The following is a 22,002-nucleotide window of genomic DNA, read 5'->3' as shown; positions in this document are numbered from 1 at the left end:
CGAGAGGTAAATGACTCATCCATAGACAGTGTTGGGGAAAGTTACTTTTAAAAGTAATGCATTACAATATTGCGTTAAAAGTAACTACTTGTGTTACTTTTTATGAAAAGTAATGCATTACATTACTTTTGCGTTACTTTTTCTCACCTGGACAAGCTAAGCTTGTTTGTTTGTTTTTTAATAACAACAAAAAAGTTCTATTTTTGGCAAATGTAAAGGCCCTTTTGCACCAAAAGTGAACTGGATAAGCCTCAGGCTGTAGGAAATGTATATTTACGCCTGTACAGTAGAGGGCGCAGCTCAAACAAACCTTTCAGCTGTGCTGCCATTCTGGTTTAAAGAAGAATAGGATACAGGAGAAGGAAGTTCAACACTCTTATTTCTAAATCTAATCTATTAGCATGCTTATTAGTATGGTTGAAATAAATCATTGAAGATCAGCAGCAAATACACTGTTTAATAAAGTGAGATTAAATACATAAAAAGATTTGTGTAATTTAATATAGTTAATTGTTACAGGTTTGCATGAAATTCTGAATTTTTTTATGCAAGTGAGATGAGTAAATGCATGTTTACATTTAGTCTAGAATTACAATAACCATCATGTTTACACACCACACACAACTCCTCTGCACTTTGTTTCTCTCAACATGGGGGCAGGAGGGCTGTCAGTCAATAAATGTGAAAAAGTAACTTCGATTACTTATTTGAAAAAGTAACTTGCATTACTTATTTGAAAAAGTAACGTAGATATTTTGTTGTAAATTGAAAAAGTAATGTTATTTTACTAGTAACTTGAAAAAGTAATCTGATTACGTAACAAGTTACTTGCAACGGATTACCCCCAACACTGTCCATAGACAGCAATTTAACCACCACTTTCAAGGTCCAGAAATGTACTAAAGACAAACTGCAGTGATTCAACCTTACTTTTATAAATTGACAAGAATACTTTTTGTGCGCAAAAACAAAACAAAAATAACGACTTTATTCAACAATATCTTCTCTTCTGTGTCTTTCTCGTATACTGTTTACATTCAGTGCTTATATGTCAGAACGCTGGCTTAGTATTGGCCGGCTCCTACATCAGCATCACACGCATGTGTCGTGCTGCTCACGTGAACAGCGTCAGCCAATACTAAGCCGCCGTTGTGATGTAGAACCTGGACGCGCTCAACGTAAACAGCATACGAGAACCACTGTAGTCACATCGACTATTTTAACAATGTCTTTAATACCTTTCTGGACCTTGAAAGTGGTAGCTAAATCTATGGAGGAGACATATACCTCTCGGGTTTCATCAAAAATATCTTAATTTGTGTTACGAAGATTAACAAAGGTTTTACGGGTGTGGAATGACATGAGTGTGAGTAATTAATGACAGAATTTTCATTTTTGGGTGAACTAACCCTTTAATTAATAAAATAGTTTGAGTGGTTTTAAACTAATCTAACTGCATGTATGGTGATTATATGGCAATGAATTTTGAATAGGAGCTATTAAATTCTACTAAAAGAGAGAACCATATTTAATTCTGCCTCAAAGGATATTTTAATTATTCATAGGGTACTGCAAATGTATTTAAAAACTATGAAACAATGTTTAACAGTATTATCAATATTTATTTTGTTGCACTGAAATTCAGAATTATCTCTGATGTGTTCGGTATTTTAGTTCAAAATAGTTAAAATACTGAGATCAGACTTTATAAAACCTTTTGTTTTATTTTGTTTCTTTTGTCATGATGATGATGATGATTATGGAAGCCTTGTCTGGGAGAAATGTATTTTCTTTTCTTTGAAAATAAAAGTAATCTGCTGGAAAACTGTGCCATACAAATGATCAAAGCATATCTAGTCTCACACATTCCTAAGAGTAAATAGAGCAGTGATGTGTTTTGAACACCATCTGACATCAGCATTAAATGGCACACACATTCATCATGAAATGGATAAAGGAAGCTATTTACAAAGCTATTTACAGTATAATGCAAGAGATGTTGTAATTTATTTTGTACAAATTAATGTATTAAATGTTATGCATGAACTCAAGTCTGTTGTACTGCATTTTTTAAATGTGAATCTGACCTGTCAGTCAAATTGTTCTCGCTGCTATCAAAAGAGAGTTGGTTACAGGTGAGATGCCCATGTTCTTCCGTGTACATCTATAAATAGGCTACTTATGGTCACACTTTAATTTACAGTGTCCGTGTTATAGACATTACATATAAATATAGCTATAAGTTAACAGTTATAAACCTAAAAAATACCGCACAAAACAGTTTTAACACTGTAATGTAAAGTGTAAAGTTCTTTTTTTAGGTTTACTGAAGCGCCCTCTGAGAAAGACTGAAAAATAAAGATGTTTGTAAAAGCATCCTTTGTCTATTGTTCATTTAAGTGCGTTCATTTTCTCACTGTACGTGTGTGTACCTGTATTCGACTGCTGCCGAGGGCTTTAACGAACTAACTCACAAAATTGTTAGTAATCATCTTTTGGGTGTAAATGATAGTTTGTAAAACGACACCTGGCCGTCTGTGTTTACTGTAGTAGTACTCATCAACACGCCCCCTTCTGACTGTACGCCTACATAAAGCAGTGCGCGGTGCGCCCGGCGGTGAGCAGCATGAGTCTCCACGGGAAAGTGGCTCTGGTCACCGGCGGCGCGCAAGGCATCGGAAGAGCCGTGGTGGAAGATCTCCTGGGGAATGGGGCGAAGGTTTCGCTTTGTCAAAGCTCTTACTTTTTAAAATGGACATTTTTAACGCGGATGTAGCCATTGAACTGTTGGGAAAACTTTTGCAAACTTATATTAGTTGTCTGTTTTGTGGCGATTTTTTCCCCATTTCATCATACATCATGTTGTGGCTTTAATTATTTTACTTGTTTTGGCGTTACGTTAATAATTTACTTTCTTTTTGACAATTCAGGTTGCACTGGTAGACCTGAACCAGTCTGTGGGAGAGGAATGTAAAAGTGATCTAGATGGCCAGTTTGGAGAGGATAACTGTGTTTTTATCCAGTGTGACGTAACGGACGGAGGGAAACTTAAAGGTAAAATCGTACTTTTTACTTATGCTTTTACTTAAAGGGCATTTATCATCTTTTCTGCGGTTTAAGTTGTTTTCTTAAACGAAACAATTATCCACTTCTCATTTGCGCACCTGTATGTGCAGCGCATCTTATTCCTGAACAGAGTCTCATTGTTTGGGAAGTTAATTAGGTCATACTAGACATCCATAGTGCCTAAAGGCTTCACTGAGGAATGTTATAGGTTTTTTTGAAGTTTTAACACAATCAAATGTTTTGACTTTTGCTATTATTTCTCCAAGAGTTTATGGGTAGGTGGTGAGGAGATTGTTCATTCCTGTTAGACTTGTTTTTAACAACACAATTACTATAGAGTTTAATTAAGTGTTTCTTTGTGGAATGCTGCAGCTGCGAGTCGGGCGAGGGCACATGCTGGCTGTATTTTAAAACCTAGTGAGCTGCCTACCTTGGACTGCTCATTTGGCTTTGATAGCCACTTTTGTACTTTGTACTGTACTGTATGATATTGATTTTTTTTATAAAGTTGTGAAAACACTGCTGTGTTTTCTTGCTTCAGATGCCTTTCAAAACACAGTAGAGAGGTTTGGACGGCTGGATATTGTCATCAATAATGCTGGAATCAACAATGAGAAGAACTGGGAAAAGACCATTGAAGTAAATTTGGTGAGTTAAAAATCATTCTTAAAATCCAACAAAAAAAAAACTTCATGCCAAACTGTTGCATTTCCTCTCAACCTCATTTAATTGAACACATCTCATGATTTACACAGATACGTGTGGATCACGTTTTGTGCCTTAGGGCACAACATTCAACCACACTTCAGGAAAGGAGGTGCAAATTCACTAAAAATACTCCACCCCCTGTTTCTAGTCCAACAGATTTCACAATAGTAGCCCACGTGAAGTGAAATAATCTACAGATCTTTAAAATTATTCATGCTCATGCTCTGATTTCATAATGGATATGATGCAGTAATATAATGTGTAATTAGTTCATAATAGCAGGGCAATTTCAACATAATCTCACTCTCCTAAAAAAACATCTGTTCACTATGTGTGTTGGAAAGGTTACTTTAGAAATGTAATAGGTTACAGATTACAAGTTACCATATTTAAAACATAATAAGTAGTGTATCTTTACTGTTTTTTCAGGCACCTGTCAATTTTGAGATTTTGCACTTTTTGGCTTTTCATAAAGTGTTTTTTTCAGACTGGTGGAAAGAAAACATCCAAAATACACTTTTAAGTGTATGTTTTATAGCACTTTATCTATTTGCGTCTATAGATTTCAATTACAGTAAATATCTTTAAAGGCCGTTTTCTCAAAATGAGTATTTTCTCTTGCTCTGAGTCAGAAATCTCCACTTCAGCAGAACTTACATACACCAAACTTTACAGTTTTATTCTATATTCTGAAGGTTTTTACAGAGGGATTTGTTGATATATAATTTGCCGTATTTTATACAACATTTTATTCCTAAAAAAAATGGTGAAAATTAATATTTTTCTGGCTGCTGATAGTATTTTCTGACTTATGGAGTGATAAAAGGAGATATCCAAAATTCCCTCTGTAAAAACCTTTTAATTTAATATGTCCAAAAAAATAAACAAGAATTTTGAACCTGACTTCATCCAATATTCAGATTTTTGTTCTAGAAATGTATGCAAATTAGCACATATTTAATTAGATAACGTCTCATTTGAATATTTAAACATAACATTTTAGAAAACTTGTAATACAAAAAATGTTTGCAATTTTTAATGTAATCAACCAGCTGGGGAAGTATGGTGATATCTATTAGTTAATTTTTTTACCCTATTCACCTGGGTGTCTCTAGCAATGTAACTGGTTACATTTGATTACTTATTAATTACTTTTTAATTACAACTGTGAATCATTTTCAAACATTTAAACCAATCAGGGTTAACTAATAGTACACAACACGGATTACTGTCAGACTTTCAAACTCCTTACTTGAATTACAATTATAATAATTTAATTTTAAAGCACAGCCACCACGAAATCAGACTTTAGCAAGGCAAGGCAAGGCTAGACGGCTATTTATATAGCACCTTTCATACACAATGGTAATTCAAAATGCTTTACGTAAAAAGGAAACAAATACATAAAAATAAAAATGGAATGCGTAAGAAATTAAAAAAAATAATAATAATAACAATAAAAGCAGAGAATACCCCTATCTGAGTCAGGGACTTTCAATCAGAATATTTGTCAGGCAGACAAAATTTGCAGACAAATCTTCCTGGAACCACCAGGATTAACTCAACTTTGTTTTCCATCAGAGCAGATCTAAACGGCTCTTCTTGAAACCAACCCAAACAAACACACCCTTCTCTTCATTGCTCTGCCTCCAAAACGCACCTTTCAATCCTAACCACCCTGCTCCGAGTCAATCGAAGCCCGATCGCTGCAGGCGAGGCAAGTGCATTAACAATGACAGATATCTAGTGGTCGTCAGTGTGTAGTGTTTTACCTGCACAACTCTCACTAGCTGGCCACTGTTACACACGCAATGCAAGAGTGGATGTCTGTTTATCACAGCTGATGCGCAGCAAAATAATACTTCACGATAAATAAAGCGCAGATGATGAACAAATGACAAGGAAGCACAAAAAAAAAAAAAAATGAACATACAGTACACAAGAGTAAATACAAACAAGAGTTTGTTGTTAGTCGCCAACAGCACAGCAGCTCCAACAATAAATGACACTCAAACCCAGAGTTACTTACATGTGAAGCGGAATCAAAGCAGCCTCCACGTCTGTTTTCAGGCCTTCCCGCTTAGCTCTCTCCAGCGCTGGAAATCTTTTCTAATATTATTGCGGGTTCTAAAGAGCTTGCCCAGTCATAAACCTTCATTCCAGTGATATTCTTTTAAACTCTCTTTTGTATTATGTCTCATCTCTCATTCTGCAGTCTTTCTTCAAATCTCCCTCTTGCTCGTTCTGCCTCCTCGACCGCCATGCTGATTGGCTACAAGTTTGTTGTTGGTGTTGGTCCGTTAACTTCCAAACAGTGTTTTTGAAATATGGCTTACCCCACCTTCAATGATAGACATCATATTTTATTAAGTTTATTAGGCTTCTGTCCCCAGTTACATTTATGTTGTAATTAAATCACGTAACGCCATAACGCCATAATTGTTTTCTCCCTCAGACATCCGTCATAAAGGGGACATATTTAGCACTAGAACACATGAGTAAAGAGTATGGAAAGGAAGGAGGGGTTATCATCAACGTCTCATCTATGGCAGGTAAGCTACTGATAACTTCATCATGTGTCTTACATATGTGCTTGTTTTGAAAAAGTCAGCTTAAAAGTTCAGAATAGTCTGCACAGAGTGTTGTGCATAAAAAGATTACATAACAGTGATTTTATGGTCATTAGCAAACTATAGAATGAGTCAAATGTGTGCTCACAGTGTTGTGGTTGTTAACCAGTTCTTCATTGTTATCTGTTGTCGTAATACTGTTGTGAAATCATACTTGTGTGCATGCCAATCTGGTTTACCGTATTCTGTGCTGCTGAAGTTTCAGTGAGCTTTCTGCCAAATCGCTGTTTGTGTGTCTTCTCCTGAACGTAACACACAGTAAAGCAGATATTTGTTTTGTCCTGTCTAGTTGCAAAGGTTTTGTACCTACTTTTGAAAAAAAATTACACAAGCACAATTACACCTAAGTAATAAATTACATAACAGATATTGTGCATTTACTGATGATTACAGATAAATTACTTGCTTGATGATTAAGATGCAAACGAGTCAGAACCTTTAGCATAACAGGTAATTCGGGCACACCTTTTTTCCAAGAATGTAGTTTTACATGAAAACACATAATATGAAAAAGACAACATGAAAGCATAAAGCAAAAAACAATAGCAGTATGCCGCTATGTAGTCACTTTAACCTACAACACTACCTGAGATTGAACCCAAGAATGATCTTTTTGTTGATATACAGTTTGAAAATAAAATAAGATAAAATAACAAAGGACAAACACAAAGTTTTCATGTGATGCGGCAGCATTTGATAAACATACCTAATACATCTACCCCAGGTGTCAACATTAAAGTGCCCCATTATGCTTTTTCGGATATTACCTTTAACATACAGTGGTGATCAGAATTATTGGCACCCTTGGTAAATATGATCAAAGATGACTATACAAATAAATCTGCATTGTTTATCCTTTTGATCTTTAATTAATAAAATTAGCAAAAATCTAACCTTTCATTGAAGGAAAAGAATTGAAAGTGTGTGTGTGGGGGGGGGGGGGGGGGGGGGGATCACATTGTGAAATAAATGTTTTTCTTCAAAACACGTTGGCCACAATTATTGGCACCCCTAGAATATTTCTGAGTAAAATATCTCTGAAGTATATTCCCATTCATATTTAAATTTTTTTAGCACACCGGGGTGATCATAAACATGAAATTGTCCAGCCATGACTTCCTGTTCCACAGGAGTACAAATATGAGGAAACACAAAGGCCAAATTCCCTTAATCATTCATCACAATGAGTAATACCAAAGATTATAGTTCTGATGTGCAGCAAAAGATTGCTGAGCTTCACAATATAGAAAGTGGCTGTAAGAAAATAGCTAAAGCATTGAAAATCCCCATTTCCACCATCAGGGCAATAATTAAGAAGTTCCAATCAACTAAAGATGTTACAAATCTGCCTGGAAGAGGACATGTGTCTAAATCGTCCTAATGCGCGGTGAAGAGGCGAGTTTGAGTGGACAAAGACTCTCCAAGGATCACAGCTGGAGAATTGCAGAGATTAGTTGAGTCTTGAGTCTCAGAAAGCCTAAAAAAATTATCAAACACCTACATCCCCACAAGTTATTCAGGAGGTTTTCAAGAAAAATTCTCTGCTCTTATCCAGAAACAATCTCCAGTATATTAAGTTGTCAGACATGATTGGAACTTCAAATGGGACCGGCTTCTATGGTCAGATGAAACTAAAAAAAGAGCTTTTTGGCAGCAAACCCACCAGATGGGTTTGGTGCACACATGGATAAAAAGTACCCCATGCCCACGGTTAAATATGCTGCTGGATCTTTAATGCTGTGGGCCTATTTTTCTGCTGGAGGTCCTGGACATCTTGTTCAGATACATGGCATCATGGATTCTATCAAATACCAACAGATAAAAATTCAAAACCTGACCGCTTCTGCTAGAAATCCAACAATGGGCCATGGTTGGATCTTCCATTAGGACAATGATCCAAAACAAACATCAAAACCAACACAAAAATGTGTCACTGAGCCCAAAATGAAGCTTCTGCCATGGCCATCCCAGTCCTCCAACATGAACCCTAAAGAAAATGAGTGGAGTGAACTGAAGAGAAGAAGATGGAGCTGGAATCTGAAGGATCTGGAGAGATTCTGCATGGAGGAATGGTCTCTGATCTCTTGTCAGGTGTTCTCCAAACTCATCAGGCATTATAGGTGAAGACTCAGAGCTGTTTTCTTGGCAAAAGGAGGTTGCAAAAATGATTGAACAAAAGGGTGCCAATAATTGTGGCCAACGTGTTTTGTAGATAAACATTTATTTCATAATGTGACTTTCACCCCACTTTCAATTCTTTTTCTTCAATGAAAGGTTAGACTTTTGCTAATTTTAAGAATTAAAAATCAAAAGGATAAACAATGCAGATTTATTTTTACAGTCATCTTTGATCATATTTACCAAGTGTGCCAATAATTCTGATCACCACTGTAGTTTATTATATAGCTGTTTATGAATGTAAAAAGTTTGCAAAGTTTCAGACAACAAATGAATGATAAATGGAGTTATTGTCTCCCAAAAGAAAGAACCAATTCCTAACTGCCTGAAGCAAGTTATCAGTAAATCCAGTCTTATTTCCTGCACAAACCTATGTTTATTTGTTACAAATTTGTGTAATTCTAGCCTATGGTTTTCATTTGCTTCCCACGAATAATGTCTACTTTAAATCGTCCTTAAACACTGCAGTTAGTTGAGGCCTGGAAGAGTTTGGTTCATGTTGTCGAATCATGTTCATGACTTGAGCTTGAACTATCTTTGTGTATACAAGTGCTGAGGAAGCCTTCATACAGCTGAGGAGCTGTAATTCAGATATGGTCATGGGCATTTCATTATTGAAAAGTGTTGTAAGAGGTAGACAAATCACAACAGACTGGGCCATCTGACAAATCAGAGCAGGAGGTGTTTAAAGAGACAGAATCTTTTACTGAACCATTTCAGACACTGTGAGAAAAAAATGTGATGCATCAATGTACATTATGAACAAATTAAAGTGTTTTTTTTTGGGGGGGGGGGGGGGGGTTGCATGTGAACCTATTGTAGGAGACCCCAAAACAAAATGTAAAATCACATGATAGGGCTATTTTATGTCCAAGACCACTACATCAACAAAGGGCCAGTGTAAAATATACAAAAACTTTTTTGGGAACAGCCATTTCAACAGTCATTTCAACAGCCATTTCAACAGCCATTTCAACATCTGTCTCACACTAATCATTTACATTAAATTACTGGGACACTCCTTGCTTTAATATTGTATAACCCTGTGCTCTATCTCTGACTATTCGCACAAGCAAATCCAAGTTCCCACTAAAAAATATCACCAGCTTTTTGGCAAAAGAATCATAAATCAACAGCATAACTATTATGACAACAAAGGGAAGGCTATCCATCTGTCATCAGATACCTGTGTTGTGGTGCCATTGAGTTGTTTGGACATAGATAAACTGATTCTGGGCAATGTTTTGAAGTTATGAATATGATTTTGTATATGTGTGTGTACATGGTGGATGATGAATACTGCATGGCTGACTGTGAACTTGTTATAACCCCCAACATGCTCCAGACACGTTTTTAGACCTTGGATTTGAAACAGCCTTTTCATTTCACTGAGAGATGAAATAAAGGATAGTTTATTTCCCTCACTGAATCTCAGGTTTCTTTAACTAATGTAACACAGGTGATTATACTTTTTTTTGTGAGTGGAACAACTCTCACTTTGTGACTATCAGGCAACTCATTTTCTCTTCCGAAGCTGGAAGCTTGATATCATTGCTGTTTAACCACACATTAAATTGCATTACTTTTTATCAGAAAGTAATGTTAAAGGGATAGTTCACCCAAGAATGAAAATTCTGTCATTTATTACTCACCCTTATGTCATTCCACACCCGTAAGACCCGTTCATCTTCGGAACACAAATTAAGATCTTTTTGATGAAGTCTGAGAGCTCTCTGTCCCCCCATAGAGATCCAATGCAACTACCACTTTCAAGGTCCAGAAGGGGTAGGATTGACATCCTTAAAGTAATCCATGTGACTCCATTGGGTTATCCTCAACATGTGGAATGACACAAGGGTGAGTAATAAATGACAGAATGTTCATTTTTGGGTGAACTAACCCTTTAAGACTAAGTTAAAATATAGGCCTATTCATCATGACACCATTAAATCAGTATTAATGTTGAAAGTATATCAAATAATTATTCACCAGAAACTTAGAAACATGTTCTCATTATTGATGTGAGAACTAGGAAAAGAACTAGGTTGCCCTGGGTTGTGTCAGATCCAGTTTCACATCCACAAGTAGCAAATGCAATAAATTAAACAGACCTGATATAGCTAAAAATAGAACATTATAAATATAATATGAATTATATAATTATGTTTTATCCTCAAACCATCCCACACAACAGACACATGGAGTGGTCTACAAAAGTAATTTTAGTATTTTATATTACAGCTAAGCTGTGTGAGTGGTGAATTTCCATACTATGTTGTCAATGTTCGAAGAGATCTCTATAATTCAAACCACATTACTCTTGCTGGGGAATATATAATAATCATATAAAACATGTATGCATCTGGTTTTAGAGCATAAAGTGCGAGAGCTGAAATAAGTAACTTAACCATGCTGAATGGAAACATGTCTTTGTAGGATGACTTCATTGTTTGATTTGCTTGATCTTACCCCTTAATTAACATGTTTACAGACAAGAAATCTTGAGGACTGTCTCAGATGTTAATAAAGCCAGAATGGGAAACAGAGCCTTCTTTTTTGCAAAACAGGTTATTCTCTGGATGTGCATTAATGCTGTTTAGATTTGTTCATCCAGAACACACAAGAATTGTTTAATTGTATGTACTGTCTCAGCTATTTGCCCCAGGCGTCCTTGGCTGCTTTGGTTTGATGTGGCTTGTAAATGTTGTTTATTATAACAGAGCCTCAACAGGAAACATTGTTCCATTTTACTTCTCCATTAACTTTCCACATGAAATAAAGTATATGTTTATTGTTATATGTAGTTATTAATACTCATAATAATATTCATCGTATAGGGGAAAATGCAGGTGACTTTTCCACAGAAAGTTGTATTTTTATGTTGGTCCATAAATAAAGTTTAAAGCATTAGTGTAGGAAATGTCCTCAGCTCTTTATGTTTCCAAAGAGCTGCTTTAGTTTACACAGACTCAACAGCCATTAGGATTTACATGCTTGAATTAAAGGCGAAATCCTCAGCCTTGGAAGATCCAAACATTTTCCATGACGAAGGTCTTGGAAATCATTCACAGGCTTCCTTTTACTACAGCCTCAATAAGATGAAAACCTTGCGCTTTCAAATAACAGACTGTAGTATCTCAGCTCCGGTTATAAAACCTTTCATTCAGTCACCTGGAATGATAATGTTGTCAAACAGCACTGACCGTCTCTGTTCCAAATATGTCGAAAATAAACCACCATGAAAATAGTTCATGACTTTTGTGCTGTTTTCCAAATTTCCTGAACATGTATGAGGAACATACTGAAATATTAGTTGTTATTCCATGACAGTCTTCCCCTCCAATGAGCTGTAACTTGAGAGCTGTCAATTAGTTGAACTCAAAATTTTGGGCCGAAAAGAACCAATCCAGTGAAATAATTAATTCAATGATCTGGTTCTCAAGTTCAGTTCACTGAAATGATTTGGTCACAGTTAACTGTTCACTGGATGGGAAGATTTCTTCTGAAGTGACTTAAATTTTGGCCTGTTTCTCACACAAATCTACCATATGGGTGCAGAAGACTTGCAGTATAATGCTCAAGTCATATAGGCTACTTTTATGGTCCATTTTTGGAGCTTAAGGCCCTGTTTACACTAGTGCATTTTCATTTTAAAACACATAACTTTTGCTACAGTTACGCCTGGCGTTTACACTACTTTTGACCCTCGAAATCAGAGACTTTCGAAAATGCTGCAAAGCCCATTTTAGTTTGAAAACGCCTGGGTTGCATTTCAGTGTAAATAGACAAAAACAGAGACTTTTGAAAACGATGGCGTGGCTGCCCACGTTCGCTTTGCGTATCCTTGATGACCATGCAAACTAGGGCTGGGTAAAAAATATTGATTTCTTGATTTTAATCGATTCTCATTTTTACGAATCGATACTGATTCTTAAATCCCAAGAATCGATTAGTCTAGTCTGTTTGATGAATGAACAGAACATGTAGCATACCTCCCATCCAATAAATCGCAACAATCTTTCTGCTTTGTTACTTTTGATATGAAGCAAAGTCTCAGATTTTAAATGATGTCCATCTTATTATGAGATTCAAAAAATAAATACCATTTTGGTGCTGTTTAATGTGGCGTGACAGATCACGGCTGCACGGAGTGCACGTGAACTGATCCTCTCCTCCGCTTTAATACAGTACGAAATAAACGTGAATAAACATCTGAAGGTATGTTAAAAGATACAGTACAACTTACTGAAATCCATATCGTGTCTCGTGTAATAGCTCAATCAGTGTTTCAACCTCGGAAAGCAAGTGAATAGAAATTGAATTGAATTGTGATGTAAACATCTAACATGGAGACTGAACTGCAATCTTTGCTGTCTTTGTTGCCATTTTTAGCAGCCATTGTGCAGTTAAACTCTGCATTTTTTTTTAAATACTGCAGCTACTGTACATACATGCGCTAGAGGCAACTGTTTACACTTGTACGTGCATACCCAGTGTGCATGAACGGTCATGTGACGTGCGTTTTTGGTCATGTAGTGTAGACGGCGATCATTTCTGAAATACTTGTGTAGATGAGGATCGTATCCTTTTTAAAGGTGCCATCAAACGTTTTTTTACAAGATGTAAAGATTAAGTCTAAGGTGTCCCCTGAATGTGTCTGTGAAGTTTCAGCTCAAAATACCCCATAGATTTTTTTTTTAATTAATTTTTTTAACTGCCTATTTTGAGGCATAATTAGAAATGCGCCGATTCATGCTGCGGCCCCTTTAAATCGCGCGCTCTCCGCCCCCTCCCGAGCTCTCGACTCTATCACTGCATAAACAAAGTTCACACAGCTAATATAACCCTCAAAATGGATCTTTACAAAGTGTTCGTCATGCAGCATGTCTAATCGCGTAAGTACAGTGTTTATTTTGATGTTTACATTTGATTCTGAACGAGTTTGATAGTGCTTCGTGGCTAACGGCTAATGCTACACTGTTGGAGAGATTTATAAAGAATGAAGTTGTGTTTATGAATTATACAGACTGCAAGTGTTTAATGAAAATAGCGACGGCTCTTGTCTCCGCGAATACAGTAATAAACGATGGTAACTTTAGCCACATTTAACAGTACATGCAACATGCTAACAAAACATTTAGAAAGACAATTTACAAATATCACTAAAAATATAATGTTATCATGGATCATGTCAGTTATTATTGCTCCATCTGCCATTGTAATGCTTCAATCATGGGCTGGCATATGCAAATATTGGGGTTATACATATTAATGATCCCGACTGTTGCGTAACAGTCGGTGTTATGTTGAGATTCGCCTGTTCTTCGGAGGTCTTTTAAACAAATGAGATTTATATAAGAAGGAGGAAACAATGGAGTTTGAGACTCACTGTATGTCATTTCCATGTACTGAACTCTTGTTATTCAACTATGCCGAGGTAAATTCAATTTTCAATTCGATGGCACCTTTAAAACACGTTTTAAATACCCATGGTATTTGAGTATACAAGGTCTGGAACAATATTAGGTGAATAAATAAAGACAAAATGTTTTTTTGTTTTTTTTTGGAATTAATGTTGGTTTTGTTTCTTCCCAGCATTTCTCCATTCTCCTTACCAGCCAGTGTACACAGCAACAAAGCATGGGGTGATTGGATTTTCCCGAGCTATAGCAGTGAGTACATCAATCCTGTATCACCAGTTTACCCTATGTAAAGTTTACTGTAGTCGTAGGTTAATCCTTTCCCCAACATTTGAAACATTCCAGCACCTGACAACCAAACCGGCTGACCCAGCAGGGTTTTAAAAGCCCAGCTTTTCCCCAAAGAGGGAGTATTTGTGTTTGCTCACAGATAGGATCTCTTCCTCATGTGTGACGACACATTCTTTGCGCTGTGTGTGTAATTTAGGCTGACCGTGTTTGGACACGTTTTGTTGTCGGCAGGACGCATCAGAACAGGGCAATTATGGAGTGAGGATCAACACGCTATGCCCGGCCTTCGTGGACACCCAACTACTTCAGAGTGTGGAGCATGAAGAAACAATGGGCAAGTTTGTCAAGTACAAAGATGAATTCAAGCAAAGGATGGACAAGTATGGTGTTCTTAAGTAAGCCAAGTTCAGTTGACCTACCTGTTTCTTCTGTATGGCACTGTTTTAGTAGTTTTGCTTTGTTTGTTGTATCCAGTCTCTTTGAATAAACAGTTTGCTTGGGCAGACAGCAACTGTGTTCTAATGCACAAATCTGTTTCCTCTCCAGACCTTTACAGCTCCAAGTAAATAAATAGTGGGTCAAATGCTTTTAAATCTTTAAACCTGCCTTAACTGGAAAATCTAGACATTCCATTTTGCACCACCCATTGATTAAATCTGGATTAGACCGCATGTTGTGCTTGCAGGATTTTTGAAATATAAATTTTAACCAAAACAAACTCCTCCACACCAACTAATCACTTACAGTATTACATAACTGATACTTTTTTCATGGCTCTGCAATTTGCCTCATTTGCACTATTCTTGGTGTTGGTGGTGTATCTGAGGATGTTTAATCCCCAACCCCCCCCAAAAAATGTTATGTCTTCCTAAAACTCTCTGTAGACACATTGTTATTTGAAGTTACAGTATGTTGACAAGAACAAAAAAAAAAAGTCTGAGGCCAATGGACTGACTTTACAATGCGATAAAATGAATCGCTTTGTTAAATCAGAGTGTTTGTATGATAAAATTCCACTTTGCTGATTTTTTTTTTTTTTTTTTTTTCACTTAATCCTACAAGACAAAATAATAAAATGCTGTTGTCTGTGTATATCTACAGACCATCTCTGATTGCAGAAGGAATGCTGCGAATCATAACAGATGAAAGCCTAAACGGAGCCGTGATGAAGATCACCTGTTCTAAAGGCATTCACTTCCACACCTATGAGCCTCTTTCAGCTTGAGAGTGATGTTTGTCCTTTTTAGTCTCCTCTCCATTCCTCACCAGAACATTTATTTTATTGAAGTCCAGTGCAGACGTGGTTGAATGTCACACACCTTGCGGTATAGTCCAGTTAAGAAATAAATAAGAAAGGGGTAACACTTTAGTATAGGGAACACATATAAACTATTAACTACGACTTTTCCCTCAATAAACTCCTAATTTACTGCTTATTAATAGTTAGTAAATTAGTTGTTAAGTTTAGGTATTGGGTAGAATAAAGAATGTAGAATAAGGTCATGCAGAATAAGGCATTAATATGTGCTTAATAAACAGCCAATATTTTAGTAATATGCATTCCAATAATCAACTAGTTAAAAGACCCTAAAATAAAGTGTTACCAATGAACGGTATAGATTTTGTTTCCTGTTTATCATTTATCAGTTTTGTAAAGGATTGCATACTGGTGAGCAGGCCTCTTTCATCACGTTTCCTTTTTTGTAATGCCCTTGAACATTAAGTTGTACATAACTGCTTTAACTGTGAGTAATTGCTTTTGAGAAAAAAAGGGGGAAAAAAAATAAATAAAAATATTTATTAATAATACAGTTACTGTTTTTGTGGCTATCATACCTCAATCGCGCTCAACCAACCATTCCTTATAATTATTATTATTTTTTTGTATTATTATTTTTTGTTGTTGTTGTATAATGTTTTACAGTGTGACAAAGAAAATATCCAAGGCTTGATGTATAAATCAAACAATAAACTTCTGAATATATAAAGGAAATAATTTCTTTACACTTTTCCCCCCTTTATTTGTTTCTTGCAGCTATAATGCATAGTCTCTGTTTTATCAAAATGTAACCCAAAATCTACTAGTCGTCTTGTCGATTTTGGGACTAGCTTCTGTATATACAATGTTCTTATGTATTATTATTATTATTTTTTTTAATTATTATTATTATTATTCCTGCCTATATATAAGATGCACTTTTCTGGAATGCAAATCCAGAAGTGTCACCTGGCAGCTGTGTTTACATCCATGAAGGAATGGATGTATGTCCAGGAATCTGCACATTTGACTGTGCTACTGCATTACCAGAAATATATCAGCCCTCCACTTTTAAATTTGGTAACAATTTATTTCAATGATCCACTTTAGACATTAACTATAAGTAGTTTTGCAAATACATGTCAGCTACCAGCTATTAGAGTACTGGTAGACTCTAGTTAGACTAAACTAGACTAATCTAGTTAAAGGGTTAGATCACCCAAAAATGAAAATTACCCCATGATTTACTCATCCTCAAGCCACCATAGGTATATATGACTTTCTTCTTTCAGACAAATACAATCCGAGTTATATTAAATAATTTCCTGGCCCCTCCAAGCTTTATAATGGCAGATCACATGGCTTCCATGGGGTTAATAAAGGCCTTCTGAAGCAATGTGATGCAATTGTGTAAGAAAACTATCCATATTCAATATCCATAATATCCATATGTCAGACGCTAATTATTTTAGTTTTTAAAGTTTTAAATATGGATATTATTCTTACACAAACACATTGCTTCACTACAGAAGGCATTTATTAACCCCACAGAGCCATGTGGATCTTTTATGATGAATGGTTGCACTTTTTTGGGCTTCAAAATCTCACCCTTCACTGCCATTATAAAGCTTAGAGGAGCCAGGACATTATTTAATATAGCTCAGATTGTATTCGTCTGAAAGAAGAAAGTCATACACACGATGGCTTGAGGGTGAATAAATCTTCCTATAAATGCAGCCAAATCAAAAACATATCAATTCAAATGGTGCAGTAACGGTACATATTGCGAAATGGAACGCATCACATTATCTTGATCAATCAAAACATGACTCTGTTTTAAATACTTTACATGTGTTTAGCTGTATCAGGGCATCAGTACAGTCACCAAGTCTAAAGTCTAGCTCTATAAATAATGCAATGTCCTAGTTGGGTTAAATTTGGCAATAACAGTTCTCAGTGTCCAACTATGTCACAGATGAAGAGAAACTTTTTGCATATCACAGTAACTTTACAAATTTCCTTTGATAAAACATCACAGCGATTCCCAAGAATGTGACTCTGCTTTGATATGACAGCAGATCAAGATGTGAAAGTCTGTGAGGGCTGGGAGGGAGATGTTTGAATGATGACTATTTGATAATCAGAGCTAGTCAAGAATCTCAGGAATTCTTGAAGGAAGTGTATGTTTTCTATATTCTACAAACAGTTCCTCATTAAATTTTTGTAATAACCACAGCTGAAACACAACTGTGTTGCAATAGTTTCAGTAACGCAATACATGGACAAACAATGCACAACACTTATGTATACCTCTTCTTAATCTTTTGGTTAATGTTTATTCCAACATTAAAACATCAATATTTGTATGTGTTTACATAGATCGTTCATAATACCTAATGCAGTGACTAATGTTAACGTACAGAAACTTTTTGTATAGCTTACTTATTATACACATAAGCAGTTTTCCATTAGGTCTTCACACCAAGGCAAACAATCAGAACAAACACTCTGACACACGTTTATTAGTAATTTGAGTGAGAGGAGACCAGATGAGCCAGGCCACTGAGATTGCAGATCGGCCCTGAGGAGGCTTGGGTGGGGTTGTATACAGGTTAAACAGAGGAGAAAGCTTAATCACTACTAGTAGTACCTCAGCTGAAAGATATGCAGCTTGGTTAGCTCAATGTAGGCAGGAAGTTGTGACATGAGATGAACTGTGTGTTGAATGACGTGCCTCACTGTGTGTCAAATTCTTTCATGAAGGGAAAATACCTATATATGATCCTTGAAATTGATTTTTTTTTTTTTTTTTAGCAGCAGATTTTGTATTTATGATTTTTGTTTTCTAAACATAAAAACACAATGTGCACTTAAACTATAAATTAAATAAGTTCTGGGAACCTTTTTTTTTTTTTTTTTTTTTTTTATGCTCTGCTTGAATACATTTTAAAGGGATAGTTCATTCAAAAATGAAAATTACCCCATGATTTACTCACCCTCAATCCATCAGGTGTATATGACTATCTTCTTTCAGACAAACACAATCAGAGATATTTTTAAAAATATCCTTAGTCCTCCAAGGTTTATAATGCTTGTGAATGGCTGGTCAAATTTTAAAGACAAAAAAAAAAATGCATCCATCCATCCATAAAAAAAAAAAAAAATCCATATGACTCCAGGAGGTTAATAAAGGCCTTCTGAAGCGAATCAATGCATTTATTTAAAATAAATATCCTTAGCTTCTGGCGGATGACCGAACACATACTGCGCATGTCGATTTAGGCGGAAGAGCAACCTCTGCCCCCACGCAATGTGGAGGAGCAGAGGAGAGAGCAAAACAAAACAAAACAAAACAAAACAAAAAACAAAACAAAACAAAACAAAACAAAACAAAACAAAACAAAACAAAACAAAACAAAACAAAAAACAAAACAAAACAAAAAACACCAGTCACGAACTAGAAATGTCAGAGGATTTTGATATAAGAGAAGAGGAGCTTGAGTTTGTTGCACAGATGTATTTGTTTGAACCACGAGAGGCTTACAATACTCCTACATCCTGCGTCGTACATCGCGTCAGGAGTTACTTATTTTACTTTATAAAATTTTAAATAAGGATATTTGTTTTACACAAGCACATCACTTCACTTCAGAAGGTTAACACCCTGGAGTCATATGGATTCTTTTTTTTCTTTTTTTTTTTTTATGGATGGATGCATTTTTTTGTCTTTAAAATATGAACAGCCATTCACAACTATTATAAACATTGGAGGACTAAGGATATTTTTGAATATATCTCTGATTGTGTTCGTCTGAAAGAAGATAGTCATATACACCTATGATGGGTTGAGGGTGAGTAAATCATGGGATAATTTTCATTTTTGAGTGAACTATCCCTTTAAAGAGGTTTCTTTGTTTGGATTACACAGCTTGATATTGTCTATCAAAGTAAAATATTGATTTAACTGCTACTTAATTGCATATTTTCAGATACATAATTTGAAGAAAAATACCCCTCCCCCACCCCCAATGAAATACCACTTTATATTAGCTTGCATAGACAGTGAATACAGATATTTGAAAGTGCTAGTTCAAAAAGTGTCTGCAGAGGTAACTACTAAACTTCCAGGGACTAAACGTCCAGTGACTAAACTTCAAGTGGCCTTGGTCATTTCCTGACCCTGATGCATGTAACTCATGTTCACTTTGTGCAAACAGATTCATTACATAGCAGCAGAAATGTTTTGTTTTGAGTGTTTTGGAACTCATCCATGAGTAATAGTTCTGAGAAAGGGGAGAGTGCTTCCTTGTGTCTCCAACATTTTGTGTGATCTGTACACAGGTTTAGCTTTAGGTCCCCAAAGCAACACTTAGAAGAAGACCAGGAATTTTATGCATTTAGTCAAATCTTACTTGTCTTGGGCAGGGGAAAAAATGTATGAACATAACAGTGATAAGTCGTGCAACCTTTAAGTTGCTAAAAGTTATTAATTTTCTGCTCATAGTGACTGCTGCTCTGAATTTGTATTTAGGAGAGAGTAATAATGAGAATAATAATGTTTTAATAATATATATTGTTATAAACAATTATGAGTAGTTTTTATATTTATTTTATAAAGTTTATTGATTTTACACATTATTATATTATAACATGTTTAAGATACAGTGTTATTTTTATCAATGTAATTAAACAACGATTGAGAGAAAGATTTTGTGGCTCAGTCTGATAGTTTGGTGAACAGGTGGAATCACTGACACAACTCCTGTAATTTTACACAATCTTTATGGTTGACAGCGTGTTAATAGTTTATTGGCGCCCCCCTCAGGACAAATTAGATGGCTGTTAGGCCAAAAACCAAAACAGTGCCCTTTAGTCTGTAAGTTACTTTCTCTCTTATATATATATATATATATATATATATATATATATATATATATATATATATATATATATATATATATATATATATATATATATATATGTTACCAAGTTTTATAGTTACCAAGTATATATATATATATATATATATATATATATATATATATATATATAAACCATTAAATTATTTTCCAAAAAATTCTCTAAGATACTTTAGTTCATGCATTTCCCTACCAAGACAAGCAAAAGAAATAGCATGTCAAGTCAAAAACAAATGTTCTGTAGAAAAATAAAACAGTTTAAATCAAATCTTGTCAAAACTGTGTCTAATTCAAATACTCTGTGAGGCCGCCGTTGTCATACTGAGTCCCACAGACTGTGGACATCTGGACAGTACCGGATTCTAAGAACATCTGTGAGCGTTTGTTGACATTAGCACTTCAGATCCAACTAAGGATTCAAACTCCAGTGTTTTTATACAATATCATTAATTACATAATAATAATTCACTCCTGCTTATACTGTTTGTGCAATTATACTGTTTGTTATACTGCCAATATACTGTTTGTGCCATTAAAGGCAAGAAGAAGAAGCTAAAACTGAAGCTTAAACATTATTGTGGAAGTTGCAAATTGTACTGTGGATTATCATCTTGTTAGAGATATTTCTAACTATTTCGCTGTTTTTGTCCTAGATGCTTTGTGTGTAAATTCATCGGCAGTCCTGGAGGGGTTAAGTGTTTACAACTACAAGCAAGTGCCAGCACTAAAAGTGCCTTCTGAACATTTTATTGCAGCAAGCAGTTCTCATAGCTATTTCTCATATATGCCATATTATTTCCTATCATTTAGAGTAAATCTTGAAATTGTAGTGACCTCCAGCCTCTGACTGTCACTGATACAGTATCGATATGAGCTGCTTACAGAATTTCTTCGAATTCACAGATTAAAATTATTTAATCACTATGCTCCACCTCTTTTATTATTATTATTATTATTATTATTATTATTATTATTAAATAATCTCACTTTTGGGTCATGTTGACCTTGGTCTGAGGTAAAACATAAATAGATTGGAGTATTTGAAACAAAGCAAGGCTAAAAGCTGTGTCCAGTCCTTATCAAAGTATTGCAACTTCAAATCTCTTCCTGGGAAAATGTTTGGCCTCACAGATTTGCTCGATGAAGTATTGCATTTTAATTTCAAGGAACATACCATGTTCAAAAAAAAAAAAAAAAAAAAAATTAAAAACTTGGTAACACTTTAAAATAAGGTTAATTTAAAATAAGGTTAATTTGTTAACATTAGTTAATGTATATTAACTAACATAAACTAACCATGAGCAATACATATTAACTAATGTTAACAAATACAACTCATGATTTTAATAATGCATTAGTAAATGTTGAAATTAACATTAACAAAGATTAATAAATGCTGTAGAAGTGCAGTTCATTATTAGTTCGTGTTAACAAATGTAGTTAACTAATGTTAACTAATGAACCTTACTGTAAAGTGTTACCAATATTATTTTATATTATATATTTCAGCATCATTTAGCTGTATTTAGCTA

The 22,002-nt window shown here is 35.2% G+C and overlaps 1 protein-coding gene across 2 annotated transcripts; it reads left to right on the top strand.

Moving 5' to 3' along the window:
- The first annotated feature begins 2,580 nt into the window (after window positions 1–2,580).
- Window positions 2,581–16,102, top strand: hpgd (15-hydroxyprostaglandin dehydrogenase). 2 transcript variants are annotated; one of them, XM_048196704.1, is made up of 7 exons: window positions 2,581–2,719; window positions 2,931–3,054; window positions 3,608–3,714; window positions 6,230–6,326; window positions 14,178–14,254; window positions 14,525–14,688; window positions 15,395–16,102. In XM_048196704.1, exons 1-7 carry the CDS (start codon window positions 2,627–2,629, stop codon window positions 15,516–15,518), a joined length of 786 nt encoding a protein of 261 aa, XP_048052661.1. In that variant the 5' UTR covers window positions 2,581–2,626; the 3' UTR covers window positions 15,519–16,102. The 2 variants fall into 2 exon arrangements, with proteins under 2 accessions (XP_048052661.1, XP_048052662.1); XM_048196705.1 differs by lacking the exon at window positions 15,395–16,102 and having other exon boundaries at window positions 14,490–14,683.
- Window positions 16,103–22,002: the final 5,900 nt, after the last annotated feature.

The sequence above is a fragment of the Megalobrama amblycephala genome, linkage group LG7 (assembly GCF_018812025.1).
Source record: "Megalobrama amblycephala isolate DHTTF-2021 linkage group LG7, ASM1881202v1, whole genome shotgun sequence".
Taxonomy (NCBI): Eukaryota; Metazoa; Chordata; class Actinopteri; order Cypriniformes; family Xenocyprididae; genus Megalobrama; species Megalobrama amblycephala.
The sequence above is the reverse complement of the archived record's forward strand: the minus strand, read 5'-3'. Positions and strand labels throughout refer to the sequence as shown.